We start from the raw sequence: 27,560 nt of genomic DNA, 5'->3' as shown, positions 1-27,560 counted from the left end.
GCTCTCCAGGGAGCGAGTCCGGGAGAGAGAGTGAGAGAAAAGAAGAGAGAGAGAGAGAGAGAGAGAGAGAGAGAGAGAGAGAGAGAGAGAGAGAGAGAGAGAGAGAGAGAGAGAGAGAGAGAGAGAGAGAGAGAGAGAGAGAGAGAGAGAGAGAGAGAGAGAGAGAGAGAGAGAGAGAGAGAGAGAGAGAGAGAGAGAGAGAGAGAGAGAGAGAGAGAGAGAGAGAGCGGCCGACTCCATGCTGTCTGTGCTGCAGCTGTGGACAGCAGACATGCTCCATCTGTCCATCCTTCTCCTCCTGCATCCGTCCATTCATCCATCCCAGCAGCATCAGATGCGCTGACATGCCGCGTGGAGCGTCGCGTCAGAGCCTCACACGAGGATGAAAATGCTCCGCTTCCGCAGCCCCAGCATCCGCTCCCTGGAGAACCACCAGGAGATCCCGTGCACCATCCGCCTGCTGGACGACTCGGAGATCTCCTGCAGCATCCAGGTAGGGAGGCAACATCGCAATGGATCCAGCAAATTGAGGGATACAGCAGCGCAGGCTTTCCAACACATGCTCAATGCGTACCAGTGTAGTTTTACATAACGTGTTGTTTGTCTCTGGTGCAATGCACACAACCTCAAAAATGCATAATTACATCAAATAAGCCCCCCATGCCAGAAGAATTATTTTTGTGTATGTGCTTATACGTATGCACGGGTGGAGAAAGAAGTTAGATAGGAAGTTGCCTCTAAGCACAGCAATGTTGGAGATCCATGGGTGTGGTGGATAGGCTATTGATAGTGATCAGCCTTATTAAAACCTTTGTTATAATAATATTTATTATTATTTTATTATTATTATTGGTGCATGCATGGGTTAGCAGTCCAAACATCTGCATGTGCATGATGCTTTATTGTGGCATTAGATAAAATGCAGAATTATTCATAACGCTCCAATTTAAAAGATCTACAATATTTTAACAACGTATTTCATATTTGATTCAGTACATGTGCACAATCTCTTTGAGAGCTTAAGAGAGCTGTATTAAATATTCTGCCTTTGTAAGTGCTCACTCTGGATGATCACTGTCAGGGAAGTTTGTATTAAAAATGTATACAACATACAAATATACAAATCTGAACACAACCGTTTTGTTTTAGTTTTCATGAACTAACCACAAAAGTCCAATTTCTCCCAATTATTGTTGACTAAAGTGTCTGAATGTGCCCTATCAAGGTGGTGATTAAAAAGCATTAGACAGCAAGTGTGTCTAAGACTCCTCACAATAAAAGGGCACAATTTACTAATGTGCATTTTTACTTTGTCGATGATGTGACCACACGTCATTTAAATAGAATTAATTCAATGGACATGAAGTGTGCTGTAATCCTACTTTTTTATAATTTTTGTATTTTGACCGGAAATGTCTGCGACCTGGGAACTGCTTTAATTTGTGGGGAAAAAATTACATCTACTGACTCGGCTTACTTTATGTAACTTCTTGTGTGCATTTTCCCTCTGTTTCTCAACACCCTTTGCACCTGCAAACAAAAAAAGCCCAAGAAAAAGTTTGATGTGACTTTAGAGTCATTTGACACGATGGAATGGACTAAATTTCTAGCTGACTGCTTTTCTTTCCTCGTTTCTTTTGTTTTCCAAAGTGTGCTTTTTAATGGCTCCGTGTGCCGTGTGCTTGTTCTGTGCTCGGCTGTGCATATTTCATGACCTCCTGCTCTAAGTCACTCACAAAAGCAGCAGCACTTCTCATCACTGGGTTAATTTCTCCTTTCTTTCCTTAATGTGGGTCAGTCGGCACACATTGCAGATGTCAGCAGGTTAAACGAAACTAGGTGTAATTTAATGTCTATCTTTGATGCCTTTGTGCCTGCAGTGGAATTCTGTTGTGTTGAACTGCACTGCATCGCATCAAGAACTTATCCTAATCGTGTTGCACACACCATTGCAGAGCTGCCAGTGCCCAAGTCTACTGGAATTCCTGTTAAGGACACAGTTGTCCATGTAACAAAATGGCCAAAGCCCTGGCTAATGGGAAATAAAAAATCGGTGTCAAGGAAGTATTGTTGAACTGATACTTCTTGTCTGATAGATCTTTGTATGGTGGAGAGAAGCTAAATTTAGCCTGAGTTGTTGGTCCACACATACTTCTGAAAATCAAATCTTCTGTCGGTCATTATTTTTCTTGAAGTGTAATGGAAATATAATTTTTGCTACATTTACAGTTCAAACTATCAACATGGAGAAATAAAAGTGTAGGGGTGGTGTCACTTGTACACTTAGTGCTCAGTCAGTACCATGTCTGTGAAATGCTTTCATCGAAATACCCCAAGGGTATTTTCGCTGTGTCCCAATTTCCAGCCACTGCCAGCCCCAAGCTTAGATAAAAAAAAAAAAATGAAGGGTTGTGTTAGGAAGGGCATCTTGTCTCCAAATTGTGCCAAACAACTCGGTGCGAGTGACTTGTGGAGGCCACCTCTGACGAGACGAGCTAATAGTCAGTTGATCGTACAATGGGTGGGAAAACTCATTGTAGGCGTGGTCATTATGTAAATTAGCGTGTGATGTAACAGTCGGTGAAAGGCTAGAAAGGCTTCCTCGCACTTTCAGAAAAAGCAAGCCAACCAAAAAATTGTTTAATTTCACACCTGATGGGTGGGCATGCACTACAGAGACCCGACCAAACCAAAAAGTAAAATATCAAAGTTTTCTACCTTCTAGCAGTCCGGAATCACGTGTGCGTGTGCTCCATGCTGCAGCATGCAACTTACTGTAGGTCTTGTCATGCCAGAAGAACAGAAGAGACAATAGGAGATCAATATCCAATTGACCTCAGCTCCTTCTTACTTCGTCGTCTTCATCCCGTCTTTATTCCATTCCTCTTCCCGCTGTTTGACCTCTTCCCATTGTACCTTATCTCACATTCTCTTGCTCTACCTATCTTTTTCTCTGCTCTCTCGGTCTCGCTCCCCTGGCGTGTCTGTGACACATCATGTATAATTAAGCGAGACCAGTGTTCCTCATGCGGCTGACACCCGTCAGTTGTCAGTGATGCTTTTGCATGGTGAGTTTCTCTGACTGGGGCTTGGATGAAGACATGTGAAATGCATGTTTGTTTATGAGCGCATCTTCTGAATTCTTTCATGCAGTCCAGTAGGAGCATGCACAAGCATTTTTGCATTTGTCATTATGTGATCATATGATGTTGCAATAATGCAATTTTGAAGCTTATTCTGAGTCGGTCTGGATGGTTGTTGAATCCATAAAGAAGTGGACCGCACAGAAAATAACAAATAAAATCAAATTAAGCATATCTATCTATTACGTAAAATATGGATTTTTTAGTGTAATTGTGGAAAATTATTTCACATTAATCAATAGTCATATAGTTGGACTTTTAGAAATAATTGTAAAGTTAGTAAAATACTAAAAAACTAAAATAATTGCCACTTCCTTTTCTGAAATGTGAGGCTGTTGTTAAAATAGCATATGCAGCAGCAACGCGTTTCTCTGACTTGTTTGAGGAAAGTTAAAAATAGCTAGACTGGTTCTATTCTCGTCCCGTTCGGCCGCCGACTTTGATGCTCATCAAATCAAGAGCCATAATCTATTTTCTGTGGTTTACTTTTGCAGGTTCATTGCAATATAAAAGTATGAGAAATGGTTTACACAGTACAAGGTTGGAAAGGCAATGTTGGTGTGATATACCGTTTTGGATGTGTTAGTTCAGTTTGGATAGCAATTTTTTCAGATATGACCCCTAAAGTCAGACAATGTACTATTAATACATGGTGCAAAGGTGGAAAATGTCACCTGTGTATCACACAAAGGCCGTAACAACTATCCTGTCCATTCTTTTATTATGACATAATTATTTCAAATCAACACATACACAACACACACATGCACTATTGCACACACACTCTAAGGTTGTTTTTTTTCCCTGTGGGTTTTTCATGGATTTTTCTGTCTTCCACAAACCTGCTGTGGTGTGAAGATAAGAGAGACACTCACAATAGTGGCAATGCTGCTACAATCTCAATCACACTGCTCTGAGAGTGTGTGTGTGTTTTATGCGTGTGCCCGCGCGCGTGTGCGTGCATGTGTGTGTGTGAGATAACCAGCAGTGCAAGCGGGATGGATGGCTCTCCATTAGAATAGGAACTAGTCCTGCCCCATAAACGTATAATTTATGGCTCTAACTCCAAGCTTATTAGCCGGTGTGCCCAGCCATGAACTCACTCTCAGCGTGCATGCATTTGAACCCCCCTCCACCACCTCACTGTGTGTGTGCGTGCGTGCATGCCTGCCTCTTTTATTCCAAGTGATGATGAGGTAATTTGCCTTTCCCATACAGGGACAAGGTCGCGGCACCGTCAATGTATCACGTGATGAACACCCCACCTCCCGGAAAAAAGGGCAAAAATGAAGATGGTTTTCTTTTGGCCCCCAGGTTAGAATGAAACCATTCCTCAGAACCTCCAGGTTCTAGAATGAAGGCGGAGGAGGACCGTGACATCACTGTCATCTGATTGGCCAACAGATGTAGTTTAAGCGATGTGGCAAGGAACGCCATTGCGCACGCCCATATCTTGTTTTTTTTTAAGGGAGTGGTTTTTAATGACCAACAACTCTGTGAGCAGCTTGTAAATACAGAATAAGCAACACTTAATCTGCTGCATTGTTGACACAACAGTAAGCTGTTTTGACCTCATTGTACGAGGATTTTCTAATAATCAGTTTGACACCGTGAATTAGTATTAGCTTCCCAAAAGAATAGAAGCCATGAGAATGAACAGAGGGATCATCTCCCTATTTTTTGAAGGGTAATCATCGGTCATTTGGAAGCCTAGCCTCAATTTTGATACATCCTATAATATCAGGCTAGCGTCTTGCAGTGTGAAATCCTCAACTTGGTTTCTGCATTCTTCAGAGCGTCGCCTCAGAGGATGATTTGCATCCTGCATCCTCGGCTGGACTCTAATCTTTTCAAATGGTCCAAACCCCAGCGAGTGACCCACTTAGGCTTGACAAACTCAAATCAATGCAGCCAGATATTCTTCTTTAAAGAAAATAAGAGCTTGAACTGCCAGATAAATAACTACCAATAATGTGAGAGGTACTTTTAAGTTCCATAAAACGATGAGTGGCTCAAATGAGTTTTGCCCTGCGTCACTTTGCACTGGATCAATTCGTTATATAGCTAAATTAAATCCAGTAGTTTCTTATTACCATAGTCAGTGCTTGTCCAATAACATCATTAAGCGATTTTGTGTTGCAAATGCAATGCGGTCGGAGGTCATGTTCCGCCATTAATAGTTGATGTTTGGTGAGTTTTTTCAGATTAAGGACGGACACCGGAATGAATATTTGATGGCATAAGTGCTTTTATTTTATATCACTTGACGTCTGGACGTGGCTGGCTGCACAAACTTGTCGGGCATGCGCACACACACACACAAACTCAAGTGTGTGTATGTGAAGGGCACTTTGCCATCATTAAGTGAGGCTGATGTAGCGAACGAGCGGGTTAATTTTTAATATCCAGGCCTTTGACGATATAAAAAATGGATTTGGCTCTTGTTGGACACGACATAGACTCCTAAACTCCTTCTTCCTGTGTGTCTTTATTTAGCTCCGTCTCAATCTTCTCGATGTGTTTGGCCTCTCACTCTGCCTCTGTTGTCTGTCCTCAAGTTTCCGCCCCAGGGACGAGGATGAGTGTGACTCCATGATCCGTCTGCGGCCTTCCTGCCAGCGTTCGTGTGCTTGCATTTGCTCTCTTTTCCGATTTCACGGCTGACTCCCGAACACTTTTGTCACTGGGGGGTGTGGGCGGGGTCCAGAAGCAAATGGGGATGGACACATGCGAGTAAAAATACACAAATGTGGACGGAGACAGCTCATTAGACACAACTTCTCATTCCAGAGCTGTATAAAAGGATCAAATAATAATGATTTGTTCTTTATTATTTGTCATAAATACAAAAAGATAAAACAGTTTTGCAATGATAAATACAATTGTGTCGAAATCATCGTTTCCTGCAGTGTGAATACAAAACGAGTGCTGGAACTGTGCGTGCGTTTTTTGTTTTGTTTTGACGTGTGTTTGTGTGAGTGCGTGTCCCGGCAAGCGAGTAAATCTCAGCGAATGCCCGGAGGACTCAAATCAATCAGTCCTGCTTAACTGAGCACAAATTCAACCTCCATCAGCAGGTTATTGAGTAGTTAGAGGACACGCTCGCTACGCTGATTGCTGTATAGGACTTGACAGGGGACACGTGGGGACAAAATGGCAGACTCAGGCTTATTGTTGGCAAATTTGACAAAAAAATATGTCTCACGGTCCGGCGTTAAAAAAAAACCCATTTGGGACATTCATAATTTCCATCCTAATAACCTCCTAAATTTAATACATGACAATTTTGACTCAATATTTTCAATGTTGTGCTAGGATAGAGTGGTTGGTTGTGTTTGGCCTTTGTGTTCTTTTAAATTAGAAAAACCAAAATGTTTTTGTTTACAAAATTAAAATTTCAGATTCACAACAGAAAACAGCAACATTTCTCCTCACCATTGCACAAATTGCCAGAGGTCACATTTTAATCTTCTTTACTTGCATCTGGCACAATTCTTTCGGACCACGCAAATTTATCAATACCTTTGTCAGTTTCAGGTTATTTCAGTGAGCGTGTGTGTTAGCGGGTCTACGAGGCTCAGTTCCAATCTGGGTTTGGGGGACATATTCTCCTGGACCTCAATTCAAAAGCGATACTTGATTTTCATTTCTTCATTTCTTACTGTATTTGTTAAACCATTATTGATTTTGTCAAGTTATTTAATTGAGTCATAGTTGCTTAGTTTGTTTATTAGCTTGTTCACACTGGACTATGAGGCTCAGTTATGTTCTGGGTCTGCTTTGCCACTGTTCTCTAAGACCTCAATTATGAAGCAAGGCCCGATTTTAGTTATATGACAGTAAATTGATTTTTTTTAATTCATTATTTTCTCTGGTTTTAGTTAGTGCAATGACAATTTAATTCTAAACAGAAGGGTGCCAACAATTTTGCCCATTGTTAGTTAGTTAGTTAGTTAGTTAGTTAGTTAGTTAGTTAGTTAGTTAGTTCCATTCTAATTTATTATCAGTTCAAGTGACCATTGTGAGTTTTTCAGATTTTTTGAAAGGGAATCAAGAATTATGACCCGACATCAGCTTCACCAAGTGTCACAAAGTTGGTTAGCTATATTAGAACAGGATACATGAAAAGCTCTCATTGATCCATCCGTAAAATTGAAGCAGGCGTTACAGTTTGAAGCTGCCAAATTCCAGAGCTTGACATTACACCTCGCAAATCGCACACAGTCAGCAAGGATATTCTCCATCTGACCTGTGGCCCTATAAGCGCTGCATAAAATGGATTCAAGCTTCTTTTTTTGAACCTACTGTCTAATGCAGGCCGTTCATCACTGGTCTGGTTATCTTATCACTCTTTTCCTCACTTTTCTTTATGACTCGCATGCATTTGCAGCTTTTTAAACACACTTATTTATGCTGTCTCGTGCTATGTGCTACTTTTTCCCTGACTCTGTATGTGTTTGCGTGTGCACTGTCCATGATGAGTAGTTATTGACTGAGGAGCAGAGAGTTTATTGATCGCTCTCTGTGTGTCCGCATGGGCTTTATGGACTGAACATCCGGCCTGTATTTCCTGGCACTACTTTACCTCAGCAGATGTATCACCACCGCAAACTTGCTGATGCTTTTCTTACTGTTGTCATGATATTTACAATCATACAACTGCGTGGCAGGGTTGAAGCTAACAGGGAATTGTTGGCTGGGATTACAAAGCAGCAGAGCAAAGGAAGGCAGGTGGATTTTATGGGATTTGTCAGCTTTGATAGCAAGCGTTTGGATATAGAGCCAAAACAAACTTCTATTTAGGGAGTCAGTGCCAGTCTTGAACTCACACAGCCAGACCCTGTGAGAGTTGTTAACTACAACCATCACGCTCACCCCTGACAGTTAACGCCACCCATGGTGAATGTCTGCCATCTACAGTACAAGCAATTTAATCCAATGACCAGTATTGAAGCGATAAATAAAAGTTTCTTTTCTTAATATAAAATGTAAATATACAATTGATCCATGGGGGGCTAAAGCATGTCATACATATTTCATATTAAGACTGCTGTGCAGTGTTGTATATGTAAAGGGTGAAAAAAAGTCAATACATTTATATATTGTTTGTTTCTACTGTTTATTTTTTTCTAGAGAGACACCAAAGGCCAGTTCCTGTTCGACCATGTGTGTAATCACTACAACCTCCTGGAGAAGGATTACTTTGGTATTCGCTATGTGGATCCAGAGAAACAGAGGGTAAACATCATACTCGCTGATCATCAGCCTTTTCAAATAGTAATGCAACTTATGTGTGTGCGTGCGTGCGCATGAGCATGTTTTAAACTGAAAATTATACGAAGACGCTGCCATAAATATAAAGTGTTCCCCTTTAATGCATCCAAAAGTGTCAGCATTGCCAAGCGCTATTCATCATTGCCTAAAATTATGCCCTTGTGATGATAAACAGCTGTTAAGGTAATATTCTTGTCAACCCTGGAGAGCTTTAGGATGTTTTTAATGTTAATGATGAGTTTGTGAGTGTGTAATATTCAACAGTGGGTAATGATGTCAGATTAATATTTAACTTTTTTTTTTTTTAGCACTGGCTGGAGCCGAATAAAGGTGTGGTTCGACAGATGAAATGTAAGTGCACCTTCTTGTGTCATTTGTATGGATTTACAGGAATGGATGAATGTGATTAACATCTCAGGGTACATATACGGATATAAAATGTAGTCATCCAAAAAAGACGTTTTCATCCTTATACTATACTGGAAAACATGATTTTTACTTCTATTAGAAAGCTACATTTACATTTTTTTTATATTTGTAAAATACATATTTATATTTTGTTTTCTTTATATTTATTTGTACTCTATTATTCTTTAGATTGAATTTGAGTTTGAAAATCTGAAAAACCCAGTGGAATGATTATGTCAACATTACATTATTTTAGCATCCTTAATATTTTTGGGTGGTTTGAAAAAAATGTCTGTCTACAAATATCTGATTTTATTTGTCGAATGTAGAAAAATAAATGCCTCCCGCATAGTAAATGCATACCCTTCACTTGACATATATCGTTATACACCATTATGTCACTAACACTTACTGTATTGGTAAACTGGCCCTAAAAATAAATATTACACTAAAAAATAAATGTCCCCTCACAACACATGCTCCCCTTTAAACAGATGCCTCCTCCATCTGCAGTTGAGTAAATAAACCCCTCGGGCTGCTGCGTGAGGAAGAACCCTCTTTCCTGTCTGTTCTCTCTCTTCCTTCCCATCTTCTGTGTTTTCTAATGGCCGGGATGTTGTTCCTCTTCTGCTATAAACTGATAACGGCTATTAGTGGTGGAACATGCGCCTGGGAATTAGCGCGAGAGATCGAGATAGAGGTAGAGGAAATGTAAAACGTTGATGGATAATGTGGCTAAAGGAAGAAAGGTCTGGAAAACTAAGACGTGGAGCTCTGTTGACAGGGAAGGAGAAGAAAAAAGAGGGAAAGAAATAGAGGCGCTGAGTCGTCCTGACGTGTCATCTCCCTGTGGCGAAGTTGTCACCTAAATTAGAACATGTGACGTATTTTTATTTAGGACATTGACGTCACATTTGCATACGTGTGCCAACTCTGTTTAAAAAAACATCTTAAGCTGCTCGTGTTTTTTTGCCTTTCATAATCCTTAACATCTATTATGTATTATGTGTGGCTCCTTTTTTTTTTTTCCCCTTCAGTGATTGAGGATCATCACTTTAAAGGCAAAATCTGCCAAAAACATTGTGATGGTCCCATTTAAAATAACTGTGGATTGTTAGAAGTTAGTCATTGCCACACATTTTCTTTTGTATTATTTGTAGCTAGTGTTGCCTGGAAGATGAAATACTGTATGTAGCAGCTTTACAAATGCTTGGGTAGTCACAATGAAACAGAAAACTCAATATTTTCAAAGACAGAAATGTGTAAGAATGCCCAGAGAAGCAAGGAAACGTTGACAATTTGTTTATGTCTGTGCACGTGCATGTATTGTGTGTCTCCACAGCTCTGCAGCCCTTCACCATGTGCTTCCGAGTTAAATTTTACCCACACGAGCCAATGAAGATCAAAGAAGAGCTGACAAGGTACAAGGACCCTTTTACACAATATCTGCTCTACTTGGTGATCGGTGCCATGGTAACTGGGGAAATACGAGAAATCTAACCAGGAATGAATAGGAGCAATGTGTAATTACTAAGTACTAGGGGTTCATGATTTACAACAGAGTTCTGTTCCAATGACCTTATTTTTCCCTTGGATGGAATTAACCTCTGCTAATACAGTAGTTAAGTCATTGCAGTAAATATTAGTATCAAAAATACTTATAGTCTAAGACAAATGTATTTTTTATGCCTTTCATGATCCAAGTATCCATTATGTAGGTTGAGTGATGGTGAAAAATGGTGCTGGAAATGTAGCAAAATTCAAAACAAGCCAGAACAAATTCATACTAGTGCTTCCTCCATGCTTGGTCTAATTCGCATGGATGAGTTAGCACCGGCCCCGCCTTAGTAACCGTGGCAACAAACACATCCCCTAGCTGCGGCGCCAGTCATTTTTGATTTCCTTGGTAACTTGATACGCCGCCTTGCCATTAAAATTTCAAATCGTTTCCAGGGTTACGCCACCCCAAGTGTGTATGTTTTCATGTCAAATCGCAGCAGCACATTCTCTTCAGTCATGACATTGTTTAAAAAAAAAACTGCAGTGGAAATATTGTTTACAGTAGCCAGATTTGAGGTCATTGGATGTGTTGCGGGATAATTTATCCCTATTTCATCATTCACTGTGTTTTATATTCCGCTCTGGATCTCAGCAAATTAATGCGGAAAAGTGTGAAAACAAATGCAAATGGTACACTATTTAGGTTTCTTGAATAATTGCTTTAAATGACCTGACATGACATTTTTTGTTTTAGTTTTTTTTTTTTTTTTATCAAATACATGGAAACCTATGTAGTACACATTTTTTTTTTTCAAAGTCAAAGTCAGCTTTATTGTCAATCCCTTCATACGTCAAGACACACAAAGAAACCGAAATTCCGTTTCCTCCATCCCACGGTGACGAGACATACAAGTAGGCGACACAAAACAAAAACAAGAAGGCACAAACCATAAATAATAAATAATAAATAAAATAAAATGAGCGATGAATAAAAACAGACCAATAACACATAGGGGCAGCATGAACCTTGTGACCCAAAATGCAAACAGTACTTTTTCTGCTCATGCATTTTGATTCTCTTTTCTTCCTTGCGTCTGCAGGTACCTGTTGTACCTCCAGCTGAAGAGAGACGTCTACCACGGCCGTCTCCTCTGTCCCTTTGCGGAAGCCGCCTATCTGGGCGCGTGCATCGTGCAAGGTGAGGCCATTTTATTGTACCAGTCAATTAGGCATTCACACAAGTGTGATTTGGCAGCTGGAAGAGGTTTTGTAAAAACATGGGAGGTATTTTCTATTCAACACAATACAGTGACTTTTTCATGTATACAATCTAAGTAAATTCTTCATTTAAATCACACTACAAAAGACATGCCCCATCCCTAAGTAACACTTCAACACAAACTCATCGTTGAAAGGAATGTGTGCACGGATTAGAAACGGGATTAGCGAGATTTGTTCTGTTAGAAATGAACACGTCTGGTCGAGTGCTCTCTGATTGGTTATTGTGAGAACGCAGAAGCCACAGCAGAGTCCTCTCCCTTCCAACTGTCACAATGTAATGAGGACAGGCCCCTTCAGGGTGATGACTTCGGAGCTGAGGATTAGTTTTAATTAGGCAACGCTTTGATTTAATCATTGCACTGATTTGTAATTAAAGCTGGCTCTAAGACAGTTGGGACCTTCCATGTGTTTACAGATCGGGCGATACAGTAATCCCTGTCATATTTGTGCTTCACTTCACAAACTACATAAACTCCATAAAATGTCCTAAAAGTACACAAATTGATGTTTTTTTTTTTTTTTTAAATGTGGTATGGGATAGTAGGCTAGAAGGCAAGGTCAAGAAAATAATACATGTAATTGATTATATTCTATGTCAATGTCTTGCAGTTCCTAATGATTGATTTTAGGTTCATAATATGAACAAAAGTATTGGGACAGATGGTCATTTTAAAAGTGGATGAGTGGAAAGTGGAAGAAAATATGGAGCTTCCGCACTTCTGGGAAAATATCAAAGTGTGTCTTTGGGGAATTTCTGTCCATTCACCCAGAAGATTCACATTCTCTCTGATGGGCTTGTTACATACCAAAATCATCAAGCATGCTTTTATGGACCTTGCTTTGTGCACTGGGGCAGTTAAAATGTTCACATAAAGTTGGAGGTGAAACAAAACAAGTGTCTTGCTAAAATGAATCTATGGTGTTCACTGTTCTGGGCATACATAAAAATTCACTGTTGTGTTTACACTGGGAAAGGAAATGTCTTGGAATAGCTTAGATAACAATTCCAATAAAATATCATCAAATTAAATTCAATGATTTGCTCCTGATTTAGATTTTAACATGTTATGGCTAGTTTTGAACAGAAGTCCAGGGAAATTGGGCCACTTAAAGGGCCTTGAGGTTGACATTGTTGCAATGTATTCACCTCAACTGTTTTGTCTCCTTTCAGCCGAGCTGGGGGACTACGACCAAGAGGAGCATCCGTCCGATTATATCAGAGACTTCAGGCTGTTCCCCAAGCAGTCGCTTAAACTGGAGAGGAAAATTATGGAGATACACAAGACTGAGCTGAGGTGAGAAAACTGAGTATGTGTGTGTCACTTCTTTCTTACTGGTTGTTTGATCTGTTCACGCACTGAACGGAAATAGCGGAAAACACTAGAAGACCAAAAAAAAAAAAAGACCAGCTTAAGTGTCATGGATGGATGAGACTGGAGGGGAGAAACTATTTTTAGATGGTGTGAAATTTGATTAAAGCCATGTGAAAATGGTGCGGGAATCAGCAGTTTGCTTTGAAACACAGTCTTGGATATAAATGTCACTATTTCCCCACAGCAAGAAGGTCTTCTAGCTTTCTGGCTTGTGGACTTTATTTTTGGTCATAATCGACTAAATCGATAACTTAACAGCGGAACCTTTGAATTGAAATGCTCCGGCAGAGGAGAAGCGTGATAAAGACCATCAAAGCGTGCACATGTGTGCACAGCCATTTTGTGATCTCTCGAGAGATGTTCAATTAGATTCAAATCTGGGAGCTGGCTGGGCTACTCAAGTACATTGCCAGAGTTGTCCTCAAGTCACACGTTTGATATCATGGCTCTTTGCTTTGAGTGGTTGTCCTGCTTTGACAAAATGACCAAAAGTGGATCAGCGTGCTTGCAATTTATGTTAAACTCCGCTCTCCTTGATTTCCTTGTGCAGACACAGTGAGTTCACAAGATGCTCTTATCCTACTCCTGCAGGATGTGTTTGTGTTTGTTTATATGTTTGTTTATAGCTGAGCTGCTGCCTGCAAGTGAGCTTTTAAGCATCAAAGACGAATTCCTCATTTGTCAACAGCGCTTTGGCACACGATGACAAGAATGCCCTCGGTCTGCACCGTTGGGTCCAAATGACAGTGATCACAGCATGTGGCAAAGAACGACATGTTCTTCCCTTTAACCTTTTCTGTTCTCTGAATAAATGAGACTGGGTTACTTGGAGACTTATGAGCAGGTCAATTAGTGCATAGTAATCATCATTTGCTGTGACGTCAAAATAAGTTTGGGAAAAACAACTAAAGCACATTTGTATGACTCATAATGTCAACATGCTGATGTTTTGTTTTTTGTGTTATGTTATTATCCATCCATTTTCAATAGCGCATGTCCTCATATCATAGCTGGATTTGGTAAACCCTCGACCAGTCGCCAGTCAATGTCAGAATGCATACTGACAAACAATCATTCACATCTATGGAATATATTAAAACTCGGACTTAACCTAACATGCCTCTGCTCAGAAGAGACTGCCGTCTAGCACGTCCCCAGACACCCTCAGTTACTCTGAGGACGGCTAAAAAAAAAAAAAGAAGGAAAACCATGCATGCAAAGATAGGAGTGTGCAATTTGATTTTTTTATCCGCTGAGGGCAGTAGCGATTAGAAACTCAAAATTCAGCTTTAAGCAATCAGAAGACAACGTGTTGAGAACCAGAATTAACTATAACTTTGAAACTCGGCTCTGGGCATTTGCATAATGTCCTCCCACATTGATGTACATCTTAGGTCCAATTCCAAATGTCTGGCCTCTTCTGAGTTCTTCCGCAATTTGTGCATTTAATAATTTATTTTCTTCTTTTTCACACAGGGGTCAATGTGTTGCCTTAGCAGAACTCAACATGCTCCAAAGGGCACACAACCTTGAAACGTACGGAGTTGACCCTCACCCTTGCAAGGTAGTTTGTATTACTTTTTGTTTCATACATTTGGTCTGAATGATGCTGGATCCTTTGTTCGTCACTTAATAATCATGGGGATAATTGTGTGTGCGTGTGTGTGTGTGTGTGTGTGCGTGTGGGTCTGGGTCTGGGTGTGGGTGTGTATACAGGACTTCACTGGTTCCACAGCTTTCCTGGGGTTCACAGCAACCGGTTTCGTGGTTTTCCAGGGAAACAAGAGGATCCATCTTCTGAAATGGTATTAAAAAATATTCATATTTTTTGTATTATTCAGAAACCAGAAAAGAAATTAAGCAGTGAAAGAAATGCCATACTTTCTTAAGATGGAACCCAGGGACTGCAGATACGATGAAAATAGTAGGGGCCCATAAATTGTACCCTGTGGAACACCATACAACAGTGGGGCAGTGTGGAACTCAGAGCAACCAAGGCTAACGCAAAAAAAATATCCTGGTTTCCTAAGCAGCAGAAGCCAATAGAATATCGTGGTCTAATGTTTCAAATTCTGCAGTCAGGTCCAACAAAACAAGACACAGACAGTCTAGAAAAAAAACTCATAACAGGGCTGACTTTGTGTTACGCAGCATCCTAAAACCTGACTGGAAAATGTTTTGTGTATCCTGTTTCTGCACAATATACTTTGCAGTCTTCACTTTATTGCACCGCTCTTAATAACAACAATCAGGAAAAAAGTACAAAAATGACCAACCAATTGTGGCTTTCCGCATTTCCACGTTTTGTGCTTCTCTGCTTTGTCCAGGGCCGACGTCAGTAAGCTCAAGTTTGAAGGGAAAACATTTTACGTCATCGGCATTCAAAAAGAGGTGAGTTCGTCGACCTCCTCCTTCACCTTTCATGTGTCAATATGAAGAAGGAAACTTCATCGCAGTGTTTACACTTCTCTTATTGACACAGTCCTTGTGAATCATGCGACCTTTCTGCTGCATTTTCCCTTTGCTAACCTTACACACAACTCAACTGTTTATTTCCACCACACACAAACTGTATATTTGTGTGTTACTGTTTCAGATCTCCTTAACAGGCAGGATTCACTGTAACACGATGGTGGGTGTGTTAACCTCCTCACTCCCATCATGTGACCAAATGTTACCCAAACACGAGACACCTTTCAAACCAAAATACACACTAAACATTTAAAGTGATTAAAACACGTTTGTTGCCCATTCTCATACTAATTTAAATTGGGATTGGCTGATAGGGCTGAAACGGTTTATAGTTTCATACGCTGTGAATTTCAGACAGGTAATTAACTTTTAGATATCAAATTTTACGTTGCTACAAATCACAGAGAGAACAGCCTAGATTGCAATATTTGTTATTGGATTTGAATTTTTTTCCCTACTTTCTGAAATTTGGTTTAGTGTTTTTGTATTTGGTTCCAATAGTTGCCCTATTCAAAACATGTACTAATAGTTGTATATTTTACTGTATTTTTTTGTAATGGTTGACAGTTGACACTGTTGTTTTTTCTGTTGTGTTTTATTTAGGTTTTATTCCAACATTTTATATTTAGTTTTTTTTCTTTTGTCAAAATATGTTTGTATTTTTTTTCTCCTAATATTTTTTGTCTGGTATTGGTCGTAAAATGTGTGTATTTATTTAGTTTTGTTTTCTTAAACTTTTTAGATTTTCCATGTTTTTCCTCCAATATGTTTTTGTCTTGGTCACAGTATTTTTGCCGTGGTTGATAATTGGAGAATTGTAGATTTTTCATCTCAACAAGTGGAGTTGCCGTACTAAATTCCTTCCTTCATGTGATTTTAAAAAACAGTCTTGTGTTTGGGTGCACTTTTCATGAACATCTGGGTGTTGCATCTTTGATGCCTCACTTCCATTTGTGCATACTGCCTCTTCATTTTGCAGCTGATTGTGTTTGACATTGGAGACTGACTCACATCGCTGATGATTGGGTGCATTATCGCTAAGTCGCATCGCTGATTGGGTGCTTCATGGTGAAGTCAAAAGCCGGGTTTGGTCTCCAATGTGTTGGCCGGCCAGCCAAGTGCTAGATCTGTGCTAATCCAATGTGATGACGGCTGCTTAGTTTTATCTTTGTGTTTCTGTCTCTTCTCTCCGTTTGTAAACATAGTCGTCACTGGTGAGTACACGAGGAGGCGGGGGGCACCGCAAATCACTCTTGGACTCTAATCTTCCCGATATGATCTCCCCTAAAGCACCAGCATCACATTGCACACATCCAGTCACACAGGCCCATCATGTTACATTAATAGGAACTGTGTTTATGTTTATTGTCTGCTTGTTACATTGTCCTTTGTGTGTGTACAGTGAACGCCCACATATTCTCGTTTTTTTTTTTCTTTGACCTATCACAAACTTTTCACTGAAAACTCACTTGTTATTTTGCAATTCTCAAGATGCCATAAGATGTCACCTGCCATTTGTTTGCGAAGGGCAATGTTGCAAAATGAGTTTGAAATTACATTAAACTGTGCCGGGATCAGAGTTAAATTGATTTTAAATATATTATTACTTGAAGAATGCATCTGAACAATACGCCTTTCTCCATTCCTGCACTTAACTTGAAAATGAGAAAATTGAATTAGCCCTCTTTCATTGTCAGTGGCATAACTTCGATGTATAAATGTGTGCAGTGGCCGGTGACGCCACGTCATGCCTGTCAGTGTGTTTCACCGAGTCATTGTCACGTCATCGATCGCCCTCCCCGGCACCCACGGATTGAGCAGAATCGATTGATTTTCTCCTATTACCAGACGTGCACAGCAACTGTAAACCTGCACTTACAGCAATATGTCCATCTTCCAGGCCCATTAGGACCTCTTTGTGCTGAACAGTAAAATTTAAAAGCCTATGCTTCCAATTGTGGTTGTCAGGCGTTCTTTTTTGCACACCTCTCTTCTCTTTGTGCATGTGCAGTGGACCCCCGCATATTTACGGTTCAGCACCCATGGAATCACCTATTCTCACTTTGTATTTATTTTATTTTTTTTATTTATCTTTTTATGGAAAATACTTTTTGATTCATCTCTGTTTATGCGAAAATTCGGGGAAGGGCCCAAAAAAGAATAGCTAATTTGCACTTGGGCCCTTTCCCTCCCCCGCGGGCAAATGGTGCGGTCCACTGCATTGACATCTCAAAGTGATTTTCTCTTTCCTCTGCTTTTGTGCTTTTTGTGTGCAGAAAAAACTGGTGCTGACGTTTCACACCTCAACCCCTGCTGCGTGTAAGCACTTGTGGAAGTGTGGGGTGGAGAATCAAGCCTTTTACAAGTGTGTCTCACCCCCCCCCCCCCCCCCCCCCACTCACACACACATATACACAAAGCTGATTGGTTATGGAAACAGAGCTTACAGCCTATAGTTGAAGTTAACAGCTACTGATCCTGATTCTGAGTATATTAGATTGATATTGCATCACCAGGAAGGTGTGTTTCCAGGAACAACTCGAATGCATCGTATCGACTTATTAATGTGAGCCGCTCAAGTGTCACGAAGGAAGCGAGAGAGACTAATGTCATCTCAAATATCAGACAAGCAAATTATCTTTTCAATATCATTTTATAAAAGCTCCGTACATCATTACTTTGATTCATACTGAGCTGGCGACTAATAGCCATCACTTATCAGTCATACAAATTATACATTGGTCGCTCATGTTTTTGCTGAGTGTGTGTGCAACAGATGATTTGTGATTATACCCCTATTTTTTTTTTTGTGTCTTGTCACCCTTTTTCTAATAGGTGCGCAAAGTCAAGTCAGATAAAGACGGTGTCAAGTAGCAACATTTTCTTCAAAGGCAGCAGGTTTAGATACAGGTGACATGCATGTTATTGTTTGTAGCAATACAATGCCACTGTCTGAGTTAGCTGAAATGTTTTTTTATTTTGCAGCGGAAGAGTAGCCAAGGAGGTGATAGAAGCCAGCTCTAAAATCCAGAGAGATCCACCTGAGGTGCGCAGGTAAGGTCGATCGCCATTGTTCAAAACAAACAACCGAGTAGGAACTGAAGAAAGAAAAATTGAACGATCGCCAACCTGCTCGATATACTGAATCACTTTTCCAATTGGCCCTAATGCAAGTGGACCATCGCATTGTGTATTCCTTGGCCCTAATTTTGTGGAAAGTCGCAACAAAAAAGACCCGTTTTTTAAAAAATCATCATGTTACCTGTTTTGTTTCCAAATTCTACCAAACACTTGATCAGCCGTCATTGTTGACGTTTGTCTTTTCAGAGTCCAGTTTGGTCAGAGTCGAAGCTTTAGCTCATTGAGTCATAAGAACCTCATCATGAACATGGAACCTCTGGTACCAGCTTTGCCCTCGACCAACGAGTACGACGAGACGACGATGGAAAACGGTAGGCGGATGCTGTGTTTCTTGTTGCGCACAAACGTAGGAAGGTCATATGTGACTCTAATTGAGCAGCTGATGCTCACATCCCTCCATCAGTCCGGTCTCCCTGGAGACGGCAATTGCCGCCTGCTAAAAATACCCTTCCCATGAGCCTCCCCGAGGGTGCCGCCATGTCTGTGTATGCGCACTTGTCTCTGTGTATACATGTAGGCAAGTCAACATTTTGAATGTGTACGTTTTGAGATCCCTCAGACTGAGCGTGAAATTCAGTCCTGATTGATACTGCTCATAAAAGGTCTTGACAAGGTGTCGGCTTGGAAGACTTTTCATTTGCAGGTCATTATCAATCCTCGTCCTTATATCTTCTGTTCTGCTGCCATCTATTATCTGATTTGGACATAAATTTCAGGTATGAAGAGCAGAGGGTAAGATGATAGGAAGATCTAGTTGACACGGCGTGGATGTGATGGATCTTCAATCTCCGTTTCCATCACAACTTCACCTTGGAAGCGTCAACAACCGACTGCAAGGACATTTGGATAAAGTGTCCTCGACGGCTAAAGTCACCGTCTATATTCAGAGCTCTAATCTCCGACATTACAAGAGAAACAGGAAGCTGACCCGGCATCAGTGACTCACCCTGGCACGACGCTATCACTTATGGATGTTCTTATGGGGATTGGAATGCAGCCCTGCCACGTCCTGTTTTGTAAAGGAAACTACTAGACTTTACAACACACTGTCAGGAGGAGTACAGTAGTTGGCACTGTCTGTCTCTTTGGGTAAAGTCTCCATGTAATGTAGCACGACTAACAGTCCTGAAAGACAGAAAATATTTATAAACTGGAGTGCAAAGTAACAAGGAACCAGCACCAACTTCCATTTGCAGGAGATCTGCAGTCCACAGGTCTGAAGCTTAGGTTTTTAAAGATTGGCCAAATTGGCCTGTAAAATCCGAACCTCCTAAGACTTTCACTCCATCCACAAGCAGTATCATGACAGGATTTTCATTCACATTGAGACTTGAGCCCTCAGTCCACCGTACCAAATACCCAGATCTTTAGAGACTGGGAAACTCCCCCCTCTAAATTTGAACCTTTGCGGGTTCCACCCCATTGACAAGCCACCTGAACACAACAAAAGGGGTACAGTTGGAATCAATTTCTATTACTAAGGACTCTAGGGGACTTTTCAGGGGGCCCAGCTAATGTTGGGAAAGACCTTCATGCGGATCGACTTGAAGAGAGGAAAAGGAAAACGATCCCCATCCCATTCAGGGTCAGGCCTGCCTCTCTGTAATCACTGTTAGATTAGTTGCCCCTCTCACACCAGGACCACCTGGGTTATATTTAGAACTTGGAGCTTTGGTTGATCTGCCTCTAATGCCTGCACAGTCTTTGTTAAGATGGTTGACATTCATACGAGGCCGGCCGTGTGTGGATCACAGAGAGTGCGAGAGAGAGAGAGAATGTATCTGGCTGTCTCTCACTGTCTCTCGAGTGTGTACATAGAGGCATGTGTGTGTGTGTGGGTGTTCTGATGCCAAACACTGTTCAAGTCAGTCTATGAAGTAGGGGCATCGCAGTGGACAGTTGGGTCTGAGATTTGTCTTAAGACTCAATGATGGAGGTTCTTGAGCACCGGAACGGCACTGATCAAATCGGTTTGGAGTCGGAAGGGGCCGAGCCAGCCAACCACGATAACCCTTGTAGCTTGCCGCCAGAGCAGTCAGAGGCTAAGGAAATGCAGGAGGGAGAAGCTGGGCCCCTGGAAGTGTTCTACCCAACGCAGGCCTCAGAGGACCCGGCGTCATCATCATCATCGGTGGTTGTGGCGCAGGCCTTGAGGTGCCAAGTGAAGATCACCACCCAGCGCAGCCTCCATCTACGCATCGCCAACCACACCGCGCGGGATGTGTATGTGCGGCTGGTGGGGCACGGGGGACAAGTTGCTGGGATCAGTGCCGGAATGCAGAGGAACATACTGGAGCCAAGTAAGATACATAAGGGCGTCTATGGAGCAGTACAGTGGAACCTTGAAAGGTTGTGCGCAATCGACGGGATTTTCGTAGCAATGCACTCGCCAGCCAGCCATGGGATTGCATTTCCTTTATTAGGACATTTGAGTTCCCAGTTTGCATCTCATTGCTTGCCAGATGTACATTTATGTGCGTGGATTTTCCATTGCATCTCATTATATCGTGCAGACGTACCTAGCTACTGTACTCTGCATGTGTCGCTGAAAGGGTGTCTGGTTTGTTGTGACAACCAGTTGGCACAAAGTGTAAATGCAGTCCATCATTCTCACCCTCTCTGGTGGCATGCTCTATGAACGGTTAAATGTGTGTGTGCGAATAAGAACAAGTCAGATTGCACAAGATATGTGTGTGTTTTTGCATTCATCAGCTAACAATGCTATTGATGCAAATTGCAGCATGCATGGAAGTGACGCCTGACTCGTATAGCTATTAATAATAATCGACTACTACAGACTGAAATTTGAAGGCGACAATATTAGCCTGTCTCCGGAGTCACAACACAAGTGGTGTCAATGAGTCATTGTGGTGAGTGAGTGGGGGTGAGCACCAAACCTATGGCGCTAACTGCCTGTCTCGGAGTTTGTCACTAATCGGTAGGAAAGAATATGGGCAAAGCTGCCTTAAAGAGAGAAGAGCTTGGTCACATAACTGAGATTCAGTTTACATACGTCTTCCCGTGTAGGAGGTTTTGCTTGGAATCATTTGAACAGGAATGGCAAGCCCCATATCCAGGTGGAATTGGGTGTGTTGGAGAAGGGAAACATCTAAAACGTACAGGATAGCGGTTCTCTTGGACTGTAGTTGAACATCTCTTCTGTAGGTGGAAATACAGTACTGCGTGTGTGTGTAAAAATATATTCAGCTGTCATGGTTGCATCAAATTGGAGGGTGGTTGTTGGTGCACTAATGTTCCGTGTTGGTTGACTCAGTTTGTCGACTCTTTGCTCATCCAGAGTTTATCTCTGCCTTCATAGACTGCATGCACACACATGGACAAAAGAGGAACCTGCAGGCCTTTTGTCTAGAGGTCAAAATATGACAGAAAGGACATTCACTGTGACAATGAATGTGGACGAGTGGACAGAGCATGTTTTCTTTCTTTTCTTTTTTTTTATGATATAATTTGTTGCGCTGCTGTCAGACGTGTTTTACTAGCATGTGAGCGCCATCTTGTGGCGAGTATTGTCAGTGAAATGATGCAGTCATGTTTGACTTATATATAAAATAATAATAATAATAATAATAATAATGAGGGATGGCTGGGATAGATTCTAAATGCTCTAATGAAGACAAAAGCAAGTAAAAGGAGATCAGCTAATGCACTGGTGTCAAACTCAAGGCCCGGGGGCCAGATACGGCCCGTCACATAATTTTATGTGGCCCGCGAAGACAAATTGTGCATCAAATTCGTGTCATTACTAGAATTGCAAATTGTCTTCATTTTTAATATCTTTTTTTTTTTAATATTTGACCAGTTTTTACTCGTCTGATTTGAAAACGAGTTATTTGTCAGTTTGTTTTGTAGCTTTTACTGTATATAATATGAGGTGCTCATACATTTATTTGGGTTGACAGTCATAATGGCCCTCCGAAAGAACCTATGACTACAATGCTCATTAGATTCTAACGAGTGTATTTTTATGAACGGAATGTACAATCCACAATGTATTTGTGTCACCCAGCAGGCTTTGTTGCTCTGAAGGACTCGGCCGCGTTGCCTCCCGTCACACCTTCAGCCGCTCCCGTAGACCATCAACCAAGCACAGATGGAGCGAACTGTGCGTCAGACCTGCCGCCTCCCCGCCCTGCCATGGAGACTATTAGTATCCGACCTCAGATGCCCAAAGCAAGAAGTGAAATGGATGAGGATGACGAGGCTGACGGAGAACGGACCATCTCTGAGCTTGTCTACAGGTTTGCTGGCCCATAGATGCACCAATTTGATTAGGGGGTGCAAGTGGATCCCATTTTAGCTCATTTCGGGTGATACATTAGGTACACCTTGACTTACACTTGCAGTCAAAACCTCCAATTGTATTATCTTGTCTTTCGGACAGTTCCTTTCCTAAATGTGTTTCTGCATGTTCCTGCTTAGCCCTTGCGCCAGCATGCTTCCCACCCCGGTGGACGACAGCCAAGGAGGCGTGGACCTACTCTTCTCGTCACCTGTCCAGAGCCCCGCCAGGCTTCTGAGGGAGCTCCACGCCGACCCCGATATCCAGGCGCAGCTGGAGGCCGAGAGGGAGCGCGACCGGGCCTTCGAGCGCACACGACTGGCGGTCAGAAGGGGTGGCAGCGGGGTCCTTAGCCTGCTGTCATCCAACACCCGGCTCAACGCGTGCATACTGAGCGTGGCGCGACTTATCGCCGTGCTCACCGGCGTCTTGATGGTCACCGTGCCCACTCTGCTGCTGTTGCTGGAGTCCGACCTGGACGTGTCCTTCCTGCACGAGATCCGCCAGACGCCAGAGTTTGAGCAGTTCCACTATGAGTACTACTGCCCACTTCGCCGCTGGATCGTGTGCAAGGTCAGCATGGCAATGGAGAACCTGTGGTCAGACTAAACGTAGGATGGAAAAGCTCTCGGACCATAAGAGGGAAGGCATCACTTCAGGGAAAAAAACAGATGCCCAAAAGTCTGTCTTATATGGATCCTCAGACATGAAATGGGGAAAATTAAAAAAAAAAAAACACGTAAGGTACATAGAAAATATTAATTTGTGGCCACAATTTAAGTATAACATGCAAAAATTATTAATTTGCGGTCACAAATTAGGCAAAATGACCTTTTTGAGTGTGATATTCGCATGAATTAAAGCCAACTTCAGTTTTTAACTTCCACTTGGAAAATATTAAAAAACATTTTAAAGCTAGCAAAGCATGGTGAACAAGTGGTTGTATTGAATTTATAATTTTTTGGGGTTCTTACTCCAAAAGTTAATTAAAATACTTTAATACTACGCCACTTGGATTATGAACATATTGACATTATTTTTTAATAAGTAACTAGCAACTGTTTTGGAATACATCACCCTCCCAAAGCTGTTTGTACTTTACACTTTCTATAATAGAAGGTGCATTCCATTTGCTAGTCAAACTGTTCAAGAACTAAATTAATATCATGAATTTGTGTCTTGGACACAAATTACGCCCGCCTCGTGGCCACAAATTCATTTTTGTGGCCAATAAATTAACATTTTGGGCACAAATGAGTATTTTGCACGTTATACTTAATTTGTGGCCCCCCCAACCCAAACTGGAATTTTGTGTGTGGGTTATATGTCAATTCCCCCCCCCCCCAAATCCCTGTCATGTCTGGGTGTCCGTAGTCTTAACATGTCATTCAATCCTATACCCAGTCTTAACTGCTGTTGCATCCTTGAGTCTTGAAGATCACAAGATGCGATCACTTGTTAAGATTGATCTTTGTGGCCAAGAATAGAAGAGGACAAAGAGTGCTGGCAAAAGGCAGAGAGGCACAAAAAGGAGGAGGAAAAAAAATCAAGATGCTGACAAGTGACCGCAAAGACTTTTGTCTTGACTTTATTTGATGTTTGATAAATCTTGTTCAATGATTGCCCCAATTGATCCCCGAGCATGTCAGTCATAAGGGAGTGTTCAGCAGTCGCGCTAAAAGTTACCGCAGTCTCCTAAGTTGAGGAAACAAACAAAAAAAAGCCACATTGGTACAGAAGTTGTTTTTAAGCTTTTGTACATTTTTACGTGATGCGGATCTTTCAGGAATTTTTAAGTCAGAGGATCGACTTTGATCTTATTTTGGGAAAAAAAATGTAACCGTTTACAAAAGAAGAAAAGAAAAAAAAAAAAGCAAATTACCGCAAGTTTTTGGGGGGCAGGGGTGTTTTTTTTACGACTCCTACAGCACAAATTGACGTCGAGTCTCTGTCAGACCGCATGATGTCATTTCTGTAACAGGAGAGGCTATGTTTAGTTTGCGCTTATACAGCAGATCATGTCTTCGTGTTATGTGTATGGCGTGTTGGGATGCAGCAGAAAAGAATGCAAAAGCAGGATGTTGACTTTTTTTGACAGGAAATTTAGAGGGAAGAGATGGACGAGGTTAAGTTAAGGTGTGTGTCATGCCAGTGTTGTACGTTTCCTGTGATGTGTGTCGTAGAGAATGTTTTTTTTTGCCTGTAGCTCTTTTCCACAACACTGTGTCCAAACCTACTGAGCATCCCAGCTCCCAAAGTGGTCGTCTTTCAAATTCTCTCCATCCAAACAAAATCAAAACCAAAAAGACATGGCGCTCTTGTTAGCTACCATTCGGACTGTCCAGTCAGTTATTATGATCGACTTCTCAGGAAATGGCATAAGCAGCTCCTGTTGATTGCATTTACCAGGCACACTTACACTGGGTCAACTGTCCCTTTATTAGCAAGCTCAAGCATGGTTGCCCCCCTCCCTCCCTTCTCCCGCCTCCACTCATTTGTTCTTTCAATTTCATTTTTCATTATTTCGCTAGCTTTTGTTCACTAAAATAACCTCAGTCAAACGTGAACTAGAAGCGCAACAGTGGATTCTATTTCAACTTAATTCTCTTGAAACAATTAATTTGATCTCTCAATTATTAATCCAGCATCTAATTCCTAAGGCCCTGCTCTAGATATTCACCAGAATGCTAATACTTTTGTACAGTACTGTATATAACAAGATGCGTATTTATTTTGAGCAAGAGTGTAGCTGATGCACTACAACGTTCATTTTTGCAAAGGCATTCAGTTAATCTACACAGGCACTCCTTTCACAGTCAGTACAAATGTTTTCTGCCTCATACGAATATGCATAACAACGCGTGTGGGTCCGATCCAGCACACGTAGAAAATATGCAGTGACAAAGCATTTATTTTTCCTACTAAAAACCAAGAAAAGGGCCAAATCACTATGACAACAGCATTATTGTCATATTTATTGCTGACATCAATATTTTGGAATCCCAAGGTGGTTTTGCGAAAGGATTCATAGATGTACAGCTCTTCATTTCCGTACTAATTCACTCACTTGAGTCACTTTGGAAGAATCTGAAAACCTGCATGTCCTCCTTTTGTAAATATGATGTTGATCAATGTGGCAAAAAAAAAAAAAAGAAAAACAGAAAAGAATATGAAAGGTGTTGCTTTTTCCTGTCTTGTAGGCTTGGCTGTCTTGCCCATCATTAGAATGCATGAGACATGATTTGTTTTGACCAAAAAGGGCAAAGATGATTTAGCATTTGCTGAGAACCGAAAATTTGCTAACTTAATGATTCTATTACAAATTTCTTGCTTAAATAGTGCAAAATTATAAAGAAGACTCGAAAACGAAACTCGAAACTAATGGAGTATGCTAGCATGTTACCTAACGTGGTGTTCCCCACTCATTTTGAAACAAATGTGACTTATTAGCCAATTAAGAATATTATTGAGAATAAATGCGACGTAATATGAGACAAATGTAAGGTTAACAATGCACGGTTTGCTAACACCATGTTCCTGCAAGTTTTAACATGAATCGTTGCCCGCTTTGAGATTTAACTTTGAGAAAAGTTTCAGAGACACATGATGTAGCATTAGCTTAGCTTGTAGCTTAGCATTTACCCTAACAGCAAAGGGAATTATTGCTCTTTTTAGCTCTTTTTGAGCTGTGTCACTTTAGAGCATTACGGTAACAGGAAGTTTCATTTTTGTTGCATCGTAATTATATGAAAAATATATCTATAAAAAAAGAAAAAAGAATACAGCTATTAAACACACTAGATGTCATATCCAAGGACAGATATTCTGGATTATTATTATTAGCAAAAATTTACAGAATTACATTAAAGTGTGTACAATTATACATAATAAAGTGTGAAATGTATTCGATTTGAACTCAGGTCTTTGCCAAGGATTGGGCATGGGGATTATGTTGAAAGGTGGCATTTAGGAATTGTGTGAGCATGTGCAGTAGTAGCTGATTTTTCATCATATTGATTTTATTCTTCTATTCTCTGAAACGACTCTGGGAGATTTTATTTTGAACGGTAACATCCACTGCACTTACCCCCTCACCACTCCTCTGGGACAACCAAGCCTTACGAACTTTGTGACGTGAAACATTTGAATGTTTGTATGTCATTCAGAAGAAACTACGTGTTGATTTCGATATGTTGATACTGCCACAATAAAGCTCCCTAATGTAACATGTGCTGTGTCCTGAAATGGAGCATTAGAAGTTATTTGCGGTGCCACGGACACAATGGCCCACGGCTTTAGGCCCAAAAGGTTTGCTCCCCACAAATTCAGTTTTATAAACAAGTCAATCTCTAGTTAAAATGATAAAATTAGAGTCGTATTTTTCAGCTTTTTCTGCTTCAGCATTGTGCTGCACATATTGTAGAAGGACAACACTTGGGCACCTTTGGCAAATCAACTAAATGTGCACCTCGCTCATGGTTTTCTGATTTTAAGATATTCAACTGAAAACAATAGAGTCTAGAAAATCAAACAGATCCACACTTTAGACAATGAGATTTTTTTTCTCAATTTGGTGAATAAAGCGTTGACAACAAGTTAAGACTCAAATCGACATCCCGCCCCAAAAGTCCCAATGGAACAGAAATAGTCCACTTTTGCAAAGTCATC

General features: G+C 41.1%; 1 protein-coding gene across 5 annotated transcripts; it reads left to right on the top strand.

Annotated features, from left to right (window-relative positions):
- The first annotated feature begins 206 nt into the window (after positions 1-206).
- Positions 207-27,118, top strand: frmd3 (FERM domain containing 3). Of its 5 annotated transcripts, none has more exons than XM_037258644.1 (17): positions 207-493; positions 8,277-8,381; positions 8,726-8,768; positions 10,168-10,246; positions 11,426-11,523; positions 12,778-12,901; positions 14,456-14,543; positions 14,696-14,784; positions 15,307-15,370; positions 15,576-15,611; positions 16,657-16,665; positions 17,728-17,816; positions 18,287-18,361; positions 18,437-18,505; positions 18,779-18,903; positions 22,623-22,851; positions 23,033-27,118. In XM_037258644.1, exons 1-17 carry the CDS (start codon positions 383-385, stop codon positions 23,499-23,501), a joined length of 1,902 nt encoding a protein of 633 aa, XP_037114539.1. In that variant the 5' UTR covers positions 207-382; the 3' UTR covers positions 23,502-27,118. The 5 variants fall into 5 exon arrangements, with proteins under 5 accessions (XP_037114539.1, XP_037114538.1, XP_037114541.1 ...); XM_037258643.1 differs by having other exon boundaries at positions 208-493; positions 22,620-22,851; XM_037258646.1 differs by lacking the exon at positions 15,576-15,611 and having other exon boundaries at positions 208-493; positions 22,620-22,851.
- Positions 27,119-27,560: the final 442 nt, after the last annotated feature.

Source organism: Syngnathus acus, chromosome 9 (genome assembly GCF_901709675.1).
Source record: "Syngnathus acus chromosome 9, fSynAcu1.2, whole genome shotgun sequence".
Taxonomy (NCBI): domain Eukaryota; kingdom Metazoa; phylum Chordata; class Actinopteri; order Syngnathiformes; family Syngnathidae; genus Syngnathus; species Syngnathus acus.
This window is presented reverse-complemented; position numbering and strand designations above follow the sequence as displayed.